Source organism: Acanthaster planci, linkage group LG18 (assembly GCF_054643075.1).
Source record: "Acanthaster planci isolate LZ-2023a linkage group LG18, COTS_SCS, whole genome shotgun sequence".
Classification (NCBI taxonomy): Eukaryota; Metazoa; Echinodermata; class Asteroidea; order Valvatida; family Acanthasteridae; genus Acanthaster; species Acanthaster planci.
The window spans coordinates 2,596,108-2,611,540 of record NC_141794.1 but is presented as its reverse complement, the minus strand read 5'-3'; the positions used below and the strand labels follow the sequence as shown (position 1 = coordinate 2,611,540).

General features: G+C 43.3%; 2 protein-coding genes across 2 annotated transcripts; one reads left to right on the top strand and one right to left on the bottom strand.

The window, feature by feature from the left end:
• Positions 1–1,330: 1,330 nt before the first annotated feature.
• Positions 1,331–5,990, top strand: pithd1 (PITH domain containing 1). Its single transcript, XM_022237907.2, has 6 exons — positions 1,331–1,519; positions 2,010–2,053; positions 2,779–2,856; positions 2,977–3,081; positions 3,309–3,417; positions 3,953–5,990. The coding sequence occupies exons 1-6, from the start codon at positions 1,331–1,333 to the stop codon at positions 4,052–4,054; spliced, it is 627 nt and encodes a 208-aa protein (XP_022093599.1). The 3' UTR covers positions 4,055–5,990.
• mrpl15 (mitochondrial ribosomal protein L15) lies at positions 5,925–15,414 on the bottom strand. Its single transcript, XM_087148545.1, has 4 exons — positions 15,268–15,414; positions 13,934–14,091; positions 13,056–13,221; positions 5,925–6,754 (listed from the first exon to the last, which is right to left on the bottom strand). Exons 1-4 carry the CDS (start codon positions 15,397–15,399, stop codon positions 6,293–6,295), a joined length of 918 nt encoding a protein of 305 aa, XP_087004671.1. The 5' UTR covers positions 15,400–15,414; the 3' UTR covers positions 5,925–6,292.
• Between the last annotated feature and the right edge of the window lie 19 nt (positions 15,415–15,433).

Here is a 15,433-nt window from a genome sequence, read left to right as displayed (position 1 = left end):
ACAGTGGAAGCGACCAGTTTGGGTTCTACCTGGCCGAATACATGTGGCGCTGCCGACATGCAGGAGTAGACCACTTCAATCAAATCCTTAAGGATGTTCTTCTCCTGTACAAGCCTACCCTCACATTTTAGAGCGCAGATAGCCACACAATAATCTAAAGACAGGTTTCAGCTCCCTTTTCCCCTTCCCTCTCTATAAATATAGAAAAAAAACTCCTCCAACTGACAAGCACTCTCTAAAAGACTGAAATTTGGCCCTTTTTTCCTTCTAAACAAATTGTCCAACTTACAAACTGTCTGTAAAAGAAATTGGGCCCATTTTTCCTTCTAACCAAATCCTCCAACTTAAAAATTGTCGCAAAACACGCACTATTTTCCCCCAAGTAAAAATTGTACATGTACATGTACAGTAGGGCACATTGCGCGGCACCTCGTGAACTGTGTAGATCCATCCAGACAGATGACGGCCCTCTGCACTCCTCGTGTTGCGGATTCATGCATAAAATTACCTCAATGCTTGTGGCAGCCCAACCCCTTCCGGATATGATTCGGTTCATGCGCACACGTCGTGCGCATTCGCCATGTTCTTCAGAAGCAAAGATGGCCGCCTGTCGATGTAAACCTGGTCCATGTGTAGCTCCAAAAGTGTGCCCAAAACTCCACATTTCTGTCCTATGATGTTCAGCTCTTCAATGCCTATTGGAATCGTCTTCATTCAGCGATCAAAGTAAGGATACTTTTGTAGTAATTACGCGATATTACAGTGGACTTCGTATATGGAATTCTTCCCGAATTTTATTCCTGTAAAGTGTAATTGTGGAATAACTGAAGTACTAATTGTAGAATACGTGTTGCCTACAAAGTCGCGAAAAAAAAAGGATTAAAGCGACCACCATGCACTCTACCCCCAGAACTGTGGGGTCCGGCGTCCGCTCCGAGCCCCACAGTTCTAGGGGTAGGCCCACAGTATAGTACCACCACATGCGCTCAGTATACTACCGTACCGTACCTCAACGTGCACGTGTGCCACCGCACCCACGTGTTGTCTGCAGTACGTCTGTCCGAAGTCGAGTCGGTTTTCGATATGCCGCGAGTGTCTGGCTTTTCGATCGCCCGTAGCGCCCTCTAGCTAGCGCCGAGTCTTGAATAATATAGCGCCCTCAGTCGTTCCACTTTTCATAATTTATTGAAACGTCTGGTTCCCATTGGAAGGGATGTGTTATAACGTATTGCTGCACCTTGCACCAGTCTCCAATGTCATAGGTTGTAAACACAAGGGGCCAAGTTCCAGTTGAACTTGTTTGTAAATTGTAACACAATTTGTCGTAGAAATGTCAGGGCACGGGCACAGTCACGGAGGGTGCTCAGGGGGACATGATCACGACCCGCCAGATCGTGGGACAGAATTCTCTCTGTACGCCAAGATCGACACAGACAGAGTGGAGTGCCTGAACGAGGTGACGGACGGATCGGGGAAGCTTGTTTTCAAGGCGTGGGATCAGCGACTCGATATAGACAAGGTACCGTGCACGAACGCCTCGGTTACGTGCAGGTGTTGTGCCGCTGGATGCCTACACTAATCCAAGTAGCCATGTGGTTAAGCTTTACGGCAAGACGTCTATGATCGGCCACAAAATACTCGCGATCAGCGTCAAACACACACATGATAACCTGAATTATGATTGATAGGCCCCGAGTTCCCTAATCCGTAACAAATTCCTCTTTTTTCATTGCAGTGAAGACAAGTCCATTTAGCTTTGGTATTTGTTGAAGCTGAAATTGTTAGTTTTGTATAACAAACTAATTAGTAATACTTTTAAACTTTCTTGATGTTTATGGTGACTCAAAAACTGTGGTGGCCAGATGCGGAACTCTGCATGGGATGGGACTCCTCTCCTAAACTTCAGTGAAATTCCTCTGAAATGAAAGGCACCTTTTCGTAGCTTGCTAGCATTTGTGACTGTCAACAATTGGGATTTCTAATACCCCTGTGAACTGTTTCTCTTTCAGTATGTGGAGAGTGACGATGAGGAGGAACTGCTCTTCAATATCCCGTGAGTGTGCCCCCCATCCCGAATTCAAGGTTCAAGATCATTGACTAGTATTGTAACACAGAAATTCCACTTCCACAGGCAAATAAAATACTTTGCAGTGTATAAAGTTTACAAGTTATACACAGATAATAAATACATTAACAAAGTCAACCAAAAAGAAAGACTTGTCCACGTACAATAATACATTAAGGTAGTTCATAAAGTTTATTACTATTAGAAAAATGATATAGAGAAAGAGAAAAAGTAGAAGTAAAGTATATGAAGATGATATATAGAAACGAGGAAGGGGAACAGAGGAAGCAGGAAGAGGAGCATATTACTGTTGAAATGAAACCACTCTCACAGAACCATTAAAATCCAGCTGTGAATGAAAAAAAGTCCAAAACAGCAGAAAATAATGAATGATTCAAACACTGTGCTGTGAGCCTAAACCACAGATAGCTCTACATTTGGAACGAGCCCAAAGTCCACGAGTGAGGTTTAATATTGGCTCAACCGTTCAGTCCTGAATCTATCCAAAATCTCAGTAAGTGCAGAGAATGGATTATAATTGATCTGGAATGGTTTTGATAGATCAGGGTCGCTAGAAGTAAGTGTGAGGGATTGTAGGGGTTGGCATGGCATTGGAAGATATCCAAATGCTCTCGTCAGAAATGTACGTGGAGATAGTAACATCAACGGTGACTTGTGGTTATCGTATTTCTGATCCTTTGCCTGTTTGTTAGGTTCACCGGCAACGTGAAACTCAAAGGCATAATTGTGATTGGAGGAAATGACGACAGCCATCCAGCAGAAATGAGATTGTAAGTCTGGGATCTGGGAGAGAGGGAGATTTATGCTTCCACTGATTTTTCATGAACATTTCTAAGAATGCCGTAACTTTGGACTTTAACAAAAGTCAGTGCGACTACTTGTACTTGCAGATACAAGAACCAAACCAACATGACGTTTGACGACACGAGGAGTGACCCGGACCAAGTCTTTGAGATGCAGCACGACACATCAGGAATTCTAGAGTACAATACAAAGTAAGAGAGGTGTGTCCCGAGCCCAAAGCACTTGTGCACTAAAATTTCCTCGCACAGGGGTGAACTTCAGTAGTACTGTCCAGTCTCAGAGAGTCCTCATTATTAACCACAGTCCTGTCAATTCCTTTAAAATCCGTCGGGAGGTTTGGGCAGATGTCGCAGGATTGTGGAGAGGAGACCACGTTTTAACTGCCACATTTACTCCTGTCTTTATTTTCCCTCGTTAGGATCGCACGGTTTTCGAACGTCAACCATCTCTCCATCCACTTCTCCAAGAATTTCGGGGCCGAGAAAACGATCGTGTATTACATCGGTCTGCGAGGTGAATTCACTGAGGTGAGCTTAAAATGACTTCCTGAGAGAGAACTCGTTCTAGGACTCACAGTTTTCGGTGATGGTGTTTACAGAATTCACTTGTAGGGAATGCACCTTTTTATACCAGGTGATATTCCAATACCGATAAGGTTTAGGTCCCTTGGTTACGGCCCCCAAGTCTTTGTATACTTTGTTTTCCAATACTTACAACACCAGGTCCCTGTTATACCAAGGTAATTGTTGAAGTCCCAACGACCTTGTTATAAAGGGTTTTTGATTGCACGTGCACGGCTGTTTGTTGCCTCTCAAATATTAAGGGGGGGTGGACAGTGTAGGTCAGCAAATGTTAGAACTTGTGAGGACTTCCGCTGTGAAATTAAGTTTGCGCTTGAAAAGTTGAGGGTGGGGAACCCGGCAGGTTGATGTCTTTGTCAGTTCATCAACATTTAGAAATGAGTTGGTGTTTGGAACACCCCAACTTCAGGAACTCCTTTGGAGAAAAAAAAAATGTACCCAGTGATAGTCGAGTGTAACAGCTTTTTTCTGTACTTGACAGGCTCACCGACAAGAGATTATGGTGGTCCAATACGAGGCGTACGCGAACCCCAAAGATCACAAGACGTCACTCCACGATAACGTCCAACAGCAGATCAGTTAACCTCCAGCGTGGGAAGTCTCACCGTTCAGCCTGGACCATCTCAGAGAGCTTTGGGATGATCCTCCGCGACATCGCACAAGCCTACAGCTTCGTTTTGATTGTTGTATCTTGTGTCACATTGCCACCGCAAAATCAAAAATGATTCTACAACCATGACTTCTACCACTGACCACAGCTGTAAAAAGTTGTTCCATTTTAAAGTGTGGGGCTATGAGATACCCGCTGGGCAAAACTAGAATCTCTTGTATGATGATTTTTGTGGAGTGTCAAGTGGTTAACACTAATGGACTCTTCCACTGTGTCATAGGTAGGGTAATGAAAAGGAATGGATCGAGAATTAAAAAGTGGAGATTCTTAACATATAAATTGTTTGTAATGTATATTCCAGAATTTCTCAGGATGGATTGCTTGAATTGTGGACACTGCACAGTACAATAAGGTTTACGTGTTGAATTTGAATAAAAATCTGGTACACGAGTTATCTGACTGCACAGAACATAACGATTTGAACTCCCCAGACTAAAGACACTGTTGCTATACCTCGAGATTTGGGGCAAGCTTTTGCATAGCGACCACCATCTTTGGAATGGACTGGTTCCTTTGTGCCCTTCTTATCCACTGAGAACAATGTACTGGTGCAAGGCGTCTCTTATGTATCTAAGCAAAAGCTTACCCTGAATCACGAGGTCTAGCAACAGTGTCTTTGAATTCAAATCGTTACATTCATGTGAATTTAAAGAACTCAGTGTACCAGATTTCTTTCAAAAGTTAACCCTCAAAAGGCTTATTGAGCAGAAAGTTGTGCTATCAGGAAAACCACTCATGATTTAATAATGGTATTGTAAATTTTGTCTCTAAATCAAAAGCGTCTGTGGCATAAATCCAAATAGCTGTACGGCTGAAAATGTAAACATGTAGGGGTGTACTTATTGACAACCTTAAAAAGGTTATTTTTGTGCAGATGCAGTGAAAAAAAATTGGCTGAATTTGTGAAATATTTTTGTTCACGTCATGAAGCGACATGTTCTTGTGAAAGCTTTAATCCTGAAAATTGAACATGAGTTCCAAAACAGAACCCATCACAAATAACTCCTCTCGGAATAGGGGTTTTCGAGAGATGTCAGAAAATGTGCCTGACTTGTGCAGCATGCTTGGCATAAAGACAGAATTGGACACTGATGAATAGGGTGCCACTTCACTTGGCTTTTTGTTATCAAGGCAGAGATGCTGAAGTAGGCAAGGTTAGGTATTCATCGGTTCATGATTTTTAAGGAGTGCAATCGTGCTGGTGTGCAGGCGTGGCATACATAGTGTGGACCTCTGCACAAAAGAAGTCCACATAATGTAGGATGCGATGGCAATGTGTGGACTCGCACACGTCCACACAATGGTCTCCCCTCTCTGAAAAACAGTTTCAGAGGCATTTTGGGGCCCAGGTTATCGGGGCAAAATAAAGAGGAACAGTCCAGGAAATCATCGTCAAAAATCCAGCTTGAAGGAATTATCCTAGTCGGAGAAAAAGGAGCATTTTCCTCAAGTTTCCTTAACCACAGGAGAACAAAGGAATGTCCACACTTTGTACGTAAATCAGGTATGGGTGCTCCTACCACAGGCTTCCACAGTCCACCAATTTGCACTCATTAAAAAATCTAAGGGCTCTTTAAAAAATAATGAACGATATGACAAAAACAGTGGATAACATCAATAAATGGGGACTATGCAATTAGTTTGTAATATTAAATGCACAATTTCACATTTATTCCGTCACAAGTTTAATATGCATCATTATCATGAAGGTTTAAGTTTCTAGCATGATGCCGAGTTCTACACGTGTGCTCGATTAGGACAAGAAATAACATTACACAAGTGCTTCTCATTGAGAAACGATACAATTTATTCAATAAAGCAGTAAATTGACATTGTTGCTTTTCATAAACGTGTGGAAAGTTCTTTAATTATTGTTGATACCAAAGCACTCCTCCGTAATGTTTGCCACTTGGGAACCCACAGATAGTTTGAGAGAGATTTTTGAAAAAGTCAGCGGTATATCAATGCCTGCGTGTACTATACTGTGATTCTAACAAGTTCACAGGCTGTTTCGTTCTGTGATGAAATTGTCTCCAGTTATTGGACAAAATTTGTTAACATTTCTCTGATTTTGGAGAGATACTGATATTGTTTTTGGTTTTTACATGTGATGGCAGATATCAACAGTGTTGTGTTAACAAGTGTTAGTTTCTACGACTGGTAATATTCAACAAGTTTCTCGTCGATGGGTTTCAGCACAGTCCTATCGGTCAAATTGACAATCCATCCCGGCTGCAGGCCAAAGAATATCTGCCGGGGATCCTTTCTCATTCCCAGCATTCCCCGCCTGGGGTCAGAGGACAAGTCCGGCAGCGCGTAGCCAAACTTTTCGGCCAGCGCGGCCCGCTCCCGACGGATGTTGTCCGGGTCCGCCAAGTACCCGCGGTTCTCAGCGCTGGTGTAGAAAGGCACAATGTCCTTCGGCGGCAGCGCCCGTTTGGGAATGGGCTTGCCTTGGTTGAAGAAGTGTAACGAGTGCGCCAGGGCATCCAGGCTTTGGAGGTCGTAGAATCCAAGGCTGATGACGCCCCCGTTGCGTTCGACGGCTGCGATCGTCAGCTCAGTTGCCCACTGGACCTCGATGTTCAACTGGGCCTGGAAAGTATCAGCTCCCTACAGAAAAGATAATGTATGTAGAGAGAGTAGCGCCGACGTCGGCCTTTGGACACAAAATGGCCGCTCATCATGTGTACAGTTACAGCATGCAGCTATTGTGTGCTCACTGTCAAAGTTCACTGATCCATCTTGTGTCCAACAATGGAGACACTCATGTCTCCACCCTCTCTGTAACCCATGGGATGAACCTGACACGTGCATTTGGTTTTTTAGTTTTGTGACCTCCCCCATCCCCCAAAGAAGCTACCTGGTGATTTCCAGAATTACAGTCCTAATTAGATAAACAAGACCCTCAATTTCGCCAGTGCTAAAACTTGCACAATGAGTAAAAAGTAATTAGAATTTAACGATTGAAAATGGGGCCCTCGGTTGGTCATTTAGAGAGAGGTGTGCGCAAAACCTATGGGAAATTGAAATGCGCTCAAACTAATGGCAAAGGAACACTATTGCACATCCGTACAGAAATGACTGCTCTCACAGCTGGATGACTTGTTGCCCTGCACTTTCCCTGCTTATTCTTTAACGGGATAGACGTCACCCTTGAACAAGAAGTTCATATGTTCCCTATTTCACGTACACGTAGCTGATGAGTTTGTCATTTGCCCAAATTCCCAGTGTTCCTTGCCACTTCCCGGCGAAAGATCTCGAGCTAACTGAACATATTAATTTTCAGAATTCCAATAATCAAAATCCAAAAAAACCTCAAAATGATGGCCCAGATTAAATTCAAATCCACAATTGATATTGTGTTTATTGGCAATGTCAGGACTCATTCCAATAAAATAAACATGAACAGGTGGTTGAGAGACGACATAAAATGTAACCCCTCTATTGTACAATACAGGTATACAATCTGGCCCAACTTGGTATCCTGGGAGGACAGTCAGCATGCGCCGATTGTATACATTTCTATCATTTATCTGTACTTTTACTCTACTTCAATGCACAAAATTCTCACTGGATTTATGCACCTTTACAACATCACAAAATGGTCTCATCTCTTACGGTAAATTAAAGGGTCGGAAAACAAGTGCGAGATTGTTATGGCAAATAAACGTTTTCAAGAAAGCTGTTCACTCAGAATGGGACGGACATACCCGAGTCTACTTGTTCAAATCATACACTCCCTTTGTACACTCTTGGCCACATTGACCAGCTTTTGCAACAAGTAATCAGCAAGTGCACCCAACGTTTACTGGAACACTTGTGGGGGGCAGTTGCTGTAGCATTGCCCTCCCATCCACAATCCACACACTGCCATTCGGGATGCTATCCTCTAGTGGAGATGGAGTCACGTTTTGTCTCCATGAAATGCAGCAGGCATGACTTCTGTTCTTTTGTTGCGACCACCGTTGAAATTTGCCAAAGACAGTAGAAATGGACCCCAGTTGAATGTTAGCATACAATGTATTTGGAATGTCTCACTTGCAAACCCTGGCAATGTTCAGAAGTCGCTGGAAGAGGTTTCGGTCCGCCTTTAATATCACCTCTTTACCCATCTGGTTCTTGTTGTCTTGTTGGTTGCCTTGAAGGTTATGTTTTTTGCTTTTTTATGGTGGAGAACACATCTTTGTCCCCCTGAAGCCCCTCTTTGCAGTAATCGATCAAAGCTGCAGAACAGTCGACTCATGTATGCTTCCAATCATTTTGATAATTCCATTTTAAAATGATGAATAGGTTTTCCTGTACTGTTATTATTTTAGCATTTTGCTTTAATTAAAGCTGCCTAATTGTAAATGATAATACTTTTCAAGTATGTTTCTGCAGCTAGTTTTCACCTCACAAAACTGTTACATTTACGGCTCTAGCACAATACTCCTCTTTCACTTCCTCTAACACCGCATGCATTAACGAGATAAGATGACCTTCAGACCAATCTTAAGTTAGGAAGAGTTCCTGAAGAAGTTAGGACTTGTTGGACGTGTCCTCAAGTTTAGTGAAATTGATCCTAAGACGAGTTGTAAGATAACACAAGTTACCCTTCTTAAGACACGTCTTACATTTCACGAAATTGGCCCCAGGTCAAACACCACAACCACTTTCTCTTGGCCTAGGCATCTTGTCACCTCCACACTCCTTCCCATGATAGTATTTACTGTATCATATTCTATAGGGTTGGCACCAAAAATTGGAAGGTCGCCTACAGTTGATAACGGAAGGACAACTCTCTGCATCAAGGTGTTGAAGCCAGACCAACTTGGAAAAAATTTGATCAGAAACACCAGCCAATTTCATCAAAGCATAGGCCAAGTCAAACTTCCGATACTGATCGTGAACGTCAACGTAATGCACCTCCTTCTTGCTCCCCAAATATGGTTTGATATCTGTGGGAGGGGGTTGAAATGACCCTTCCCGAGACTTTGGTAGTGCCACTGCTTGTGGGGCTTGTTGACAGCTGGTTGAGCGTTGGATTATAATACCAATGGTGTTGTGAGTTGTCGTTCCTTTCCCAGAGAGGGTCTCTTCATCAACATCACTGTTGTCCCAGACAAGAGTGGAGAAGACTGGCATCGTCCCAGCAGGAAGGAGAGAATTTCCCCAAAGCTAGTTGACGCCTGGCAAGAGCAGTGTCGTGTTCAAGGACCATTGAATTGGAAACACGATGGCCTAGACCATTCATCAGACCAACTAGCCTTGCTGACCCGGTGAAATGTCTCACAGCCGTTGCAAGAGATGTGTGCATTGACAATACTGCTCTTTCTTTTGCCTTCAAATACTGGGTGTCCTGTGCAGTGGACAGCACTCGCCGCTCCTGGTCCGCAGGCACATCGACACGTGATGTTTCTGTGGGCTCACAGCTGACACCTGAACTCCAAGTTAAAAAATTGAATAAGTGAACTGGGGTTGGCTCTCTTGCTTTTTCAAGTGACAGGTTGGAAGAGAGTGGAGGCCAAGTTGAAGTTAACGGGACATCATCCAGAGCCATCTTGATGATCATGGCAGCAGAAAACAGATCACGAAGTTGTCCTGCAACGTGAGACACATTTGAATCGACATCTCAAGGGCCTCTAGTGCTGTAACTAGGTCCTTATCCTGCATGCCTAGTAAGAGTCGTTCATCCTGCCTTATTTCTGCCGCTTCCAGAAATTCACCACCTTGCAACGTTTCACAATTAATTAACGAGCCGTTCTACCTTACGTTTGTGTGTATGTCTTTCTTTAGTGTACTTTAGTACCCCTACATATTACATGGACAGGTAGGACATGCCTTCTTCCAGGAGGCTGGACAAGCCGGACACCAAATATTGAGGAGTGCAGACGCAACCTGGATGAAGGCTCCCCATTTTGTTCTGTGGTTTCCTCCTCGTCTCAAGCAGATGATGCTCCGGCGTCTTCCGTGGTGGCTAAAAAAAAGCAAAACATATGACATTATTTATCTGTAATCAACAACAGGCCCTAACTTGAACTGTTTATCCACTACCCCACTCTCACTTTACTGAAATCGCCTTTTGGTACATTTTCTCAAATTTATTTGGTACTGAAAAACTTTACTTTTGAACCCTGAAGTAGGAGTACATAGTAGTATGCAAAGCGGTGATAATTCTCCATAACAAACAATTTTTGGCAACCACATTCTTCGCAATGCCACTACTGGCATACCGGGCCACAAAATAACAATTTTTTGGAAGGACTTTAGACAGTACGATTTACAAACTGACACATCATAAAACATATGTAGCGGTTGATTCCTTCCCGTGGGGAGAAAGGACAGAGTTTAGTAAGGGATGTTTTGTTGTACACAGGGCTAATTTATTTAGTTGATGAGCTATGCAGAGTGGGAATACATTTGAATCTTGGAAAAAAGATTGAAAAAAAGGATAACCACATTGTTGACAGGTTAGAGTTCTCTGTGATGTTCGAGGCACCATGGAGGAAGGAGGTATTATCATGACTGTATTGTGTGGTGAGTTAAAGAGTGTTCGTGTCGTGAGGTTGCCTTCTCCCTTCTGTGTGATTTGTTCTCCATTTTTGCAGAAACAACTCTGGAAATAACAAGGTCGTGCAGGTTGTACCAAACATTTAGATAATGCTGATTACAACTAAAATGGTCATTTTCAACGAGTTTGTTCTTCCTGACTAGGGGTTTTGAAGACCGGTCACTTTGGCACCTTGCCAAGTCGGCACCTGCCAACTCGGCACCGTGTACGAGATATTTGGGTAAGGTTTCTAGCTTGAGTAACTTGCACTGGACTTTTTTCGGAGGGCTTGCAAACAATCACGGGAGCCGTGAATCGCTGAAAAATTTTCCAGGCAGTACTCTTAGAGGCTCAATGACAACATTATAGCATTGCGATTGGAAATATGTTTTGTCATAATCTACAGGCATCAAGATTCTTGGATCAAATGACTTTCAAATCAAACCAATTGTAAGAGTCCATTATTAAAAATTCACCGAGAATTAAACGCACTCGTCCTCATTCATGTAGTTCGGGCCGGGATCGGGCGTGTGAACTACGCACCAACTGCTACAGTACTTAGCACGCGTGTGATTTGTGCTCGGTAATGGTGCTTTGGTGCTGTCAAAGCTGTTTTGGGTGGGGTTGGTCGTGAGTGCAAGCGCGTGCTTCTACCTAATCATTTACGCAAGTTCTCTTTTAAAAATTTGGACATTTGGAAACTTTGAACATTTGTCAGACTGACTGAATTTCTATAAATCAGACACTAATGCTGAAATGATTTTCTTGTATGAGTATTTTTTATGCGCGAAGTTTTCGACCCGATCCGGAACTGGATGAAGCTATCTGGAACTATAGTAAAAGTTCCGTCAGAGCTTAGTAGCCGCTGGGCTTGTGGGTCGGATCCGAGGGCAACTTCGATCACAAGCTTTCACGGAATGGCCAGGATAAGGCAAGGGTTATTTTTCCTTCAAGTTTTTTTAAAATCAAAATCAGATTTTTATTTCAAATATGGGTTTCCTTCAATCTTCCCTTTTACAAGTGAAAATCTTGTTTCTCTGTGAATTTCTTGTTGGTTGTGTTGTGCACAACTTGTAGTCATTGGGTTGCAAAAATCCAAAATGACCAAAATTAAATATATTACAACATTTACTAAGCACATGTGCGGAATTACATGTAGGACCAATAGGCTGCAAGCTTCGGTACCGAGTCGGTCAGTGCCCAGTGAGTCTGGTGCCGAGTTGGAAAATGCAGACCGGAGGCAAAATTCAGGTGCCGAGTTGGCTAAGTGCCAAGTTGGTAGGTGCCGAGTTGCCAAGGTGCCCAAGTGACCAACAAGTGACCGAGTTTTTTCCCTCACTTTAAAGGCATGAATATGAAAGGAGGCCTACGCTTAACAGTCACTTCGCCCCATTTCTACGTCGTCCCTAACCACTTCGCCCCATCTCCACTTCATCATAATCAGCCATCCTGGTCATGCATGATTTACACAGGAATCACTACGACAAAAAAGCAAAACATTACCTTTCACGGCAACGTCCACAGCCCGTCAAACATGGAAGAGAAGCAGAATTTTCCGCTTCTTCAGCAGGACCTGTCTGACTCTCGATCATGCTTTACGCTGCCGATGCGGGATGAATCGAAGAAGTGACAACAGCTGAGTCCACATTGGGCACATGGTCGACCGTCGTCGTGAACGACATTGCGAGTGCAGATTCGGGACATCATAAAGCGTGCCGTCGCGTGCAACGCTCTTTTCGCTAAATTTTACGATTTTTGGATTTTGCATCAGTTGTGTGCATACGGAAATACACCGGACTGTCTTCGCCTTCATCTCCAGCAAAATCCACGTTGGAGGCGTCCAACGTAGACGCCATGTTGCTCAATGCGATCGCCCAGACCTTGCTGAAACAAGCCGTGCGATTGGTCCTTGTTGGTCAGTGTGAATGAGAAACGCATTGTGATTGGATAGTAGGGAAAATCATCGATTTATTATTAAGTCATGTCGAAAAAGTCATCGCTTTTATTTCTCGTACATTTTACAGAGGAAATTTTTCTTTTGAAAATGAGCATGTTTTGGGCTTGGCGAGTTTCATGGTGACATAGGACGGATTTTATATGAATTTTAAGCCTAAATCTAAATAGCTTCTTGAGGGGGGGTCACATAAGTAAGGAATCCGCACAATCATCCCGTGGTCTATAAACAGCTCTAAAAATTGCAACCCCTTTCGAATTTCCCTACAGTCACTCGAAATCTGTCGCAATCCCGAAAGCAATATCTCCACCTAGCGACAGCCCGTTGTTGGTTCAGAGTAACAGCGGCCGGGCTCCACGTTTCAGAATCCTCTGGTGGGATTTTCATAGATTGAGGAGCGTTAAAGGCCAAGGAGTCTTTCAGCTCACCTCTTCAGTAAGATGGACGCCGTACTGCTTCTTGTAGATGTCAATGTTGACCTCTCCTGCGTTGACCAGGGAGTTTACGTCGATGGGTTCCTCCGGGTCGAGTCTGCCCAGGTCAATCAGGTGCTGGATCTTGTTCAAGGACACCGGCAGGTACTCTCGTTTCAGGCTGGAGGGAGTAACGTGGTTAACTTTTTTTTTAAATGGCATTTACGGATTGCCCAGGCATAATTTTTATCACAGATTATAAAGCGTCTTTTCAAGAAAATAACGGAGCCAGTGCAAACACTGCAATTAATTGAGCTAAGGAGTTGCAGGACATTCTAGTGGATAGTTCCATGCATTAGTTGGTTAGTACTCTACACATTCAACTGTACTGGAGTACACGTACTCTGACACTCACTGTGTGAGATGAAAGTGACAGTGTCTTGTGTGAACTGTCGTAAATCTCACCAAAAATCTGGAATCTTCACGGTTACTTTTAAAATTCTAGAGTTGGTGCAACCACACACTGATATAGAGAAATCCTCTATTCACAAACTCTAACGTGTTCTGTGCGCATCTTACTAAAAATGCAACACACAGTCGAAGTAAGAACTCTACCGAATACAATAACATGTAACAAAACACAATGGGGAGTTGCATTGTAATGTGTTGCATATTCCATTAACAACACAAGCCTTGGCAATGTGTAGTTACTCAATGCACTATACTACTTGCGTAGGGCAGCTCCATCCCACGATACCTATCAGATTTTATTAACTAATCAGTTGGTTTTATTGGAATTGTTGGGGGTTTAGACAGGATTATGCTTGGCAATGAGGAAAGCAAATGCACAAGATTGGGGTTGGGAAATAATGCCTTGTTTAAGGAATACTTACCGATGACCCTTGTAGTACGGATATTTTGGTATTCTCAAGTAGAAGGGTGTTTGGCCGCCCTCAAATCCAATCCGTGGTTTCGTTCCCCTCATCCCTTGTCCTGATTTGCCACGCCCACTAGAATCACCTCCATGCTGGCCACGACCTCGTACTTTGTGCTGTTAAGGTTAACACAGTACAACCAAATATGTCGGAAATGAAATAGGCCAATGCGTGCAACTATAAAGCTGAGATGGGTTGATCAGCCCATCTTGAAGGATCAGACCTGTGTCCATCTAAGCCACTGCATGGCCCCACTTCAACACTATCATGACTACACAGGCTCAGTGATGCTAAACGACTTGTTCTGTCTACATTATATACAACAGATCCATGTCAAACAGCTTAGGGGATTGTATATTTGGGAACCCCCCACGTTTTGTCATTTTACTCTTGTAAAACTGGCCTTTCCCACCAGAAACTAAAGGCAATGCTCTGTTTATTGCACTGACCCTATTTTTTCAACATTTTCAATTGTAAATTGTGAGAAAATGCGATGCTCTTCGTGATAAACCAGACGCATAATTTGACTTCACCACGTGTCATGTGTTATTAAACCACTCAGAGTTTCCCCTCATAATTTCCATCACAACTCTAAGCCCTGCCCTCTTTTCACAACATGACCCCTACAGTTATTGAGCATGACGTCACAGTCATCTACTAAGGTGAATCCAAAAGTAAAAATGTAGCTCTCCCTTCTATTAGAGGAACTGGGTCCCTTAATACACAATCTGCTTGACCATGTTTAAAAAGTTTCAGGCCTCATTTGAAGTTTTTGGGAAGCACTTGCCACCTAGGCCTAGTATTTCTTTAAAAAAAGGTTGCATCCTGACTCCACTTTTCTCATCATATACATGTATCATCTCAATAAAAGTCAGTCATTACAGAAATGCTGGAAAGACATGAATTCTGGACTGAGAAACATTTACCGATGTTGTTGGGAAATACTTGGAAAATTCTCTTCACTCCCAATAGACTTTGTACATAGGCCTAGGCCTAACTGCTGAAGTGCAGTTGGGATGCAACATTTTTTCCAGCCTGGGCCCTGGGTACTTCGAGAACTCAAAGTCACTACTCCGTCATACCATGGTGGAGCTATATTTATAAGTTGATAGGCCCTAACTTTGACTTTCTTGAAGCTTAGTAGCCTAGGCCCTGGCATGGGGATGCATGGCATGCCTGGGCTGGTCACGCTGGTACTACGCGTCGTGATGTAATAGTTGACCGTTTCGATGGAAATAAACAAAAACTGAGAAGCATGAACATAATGAATGTCGTCTTATAGTCTTATTTACCTTTGTCCTTGCGCCAGGGTTGCCTCTGATGTTGTTTAATGCAACACGAGGTAAATTTCTCAATAGTTCGAGCGCACGTTGTGTCCCTGAACTGGAAGTCGCCATGTTGATAAGCCGTAGAACCCTCCCCATAAGTTATATATATATAGTGCTCAAAAGTGGGCAA

Coding starts and splice junctions, on each gene's coding strand:
- pithd1 (XM_022237907.2), top strand. CDS start 1,331: ATGTCAGGGCACGGGCACAGTCACGGAGGGTGCTCAGGGGGACATGAT. Junction 2,054..2,778: donor GAACTGCTCTTCAATATCCC/GTGAGTGTGCCC, acceptor CCTGTTTGTTAG/GTTCACCGGCAACGTGAAAC. Junction 2,857..2,976: donor CATCCAGCAGAAATGAGATT/GTAAGTCTGGGA, acceptor TTGTACTTGCAG/ATACAAGAACCAAACCAACA.
- mrpl15 (XM_087148545.1), bottom strand. CDS start 15,399: ATGGGGAGGGTTCTACGGCTTATCAACATGGCGACTTCCAGTTCAGGG. Junction 14,092..15,267: donor ACCCTGGCGCAAGGACAAAG/GTAAATAAGACT, acceptor TAACCTTAACAG/CACAAAGTACGAGGTCGTGG. Junction 13,222..13,933: donor CCGTACTACAAGGGTCATCG/GTAAGTATTCCT, acceptor TACTCCCTCCAG/CCTGAAACGAGAGTACCTGC.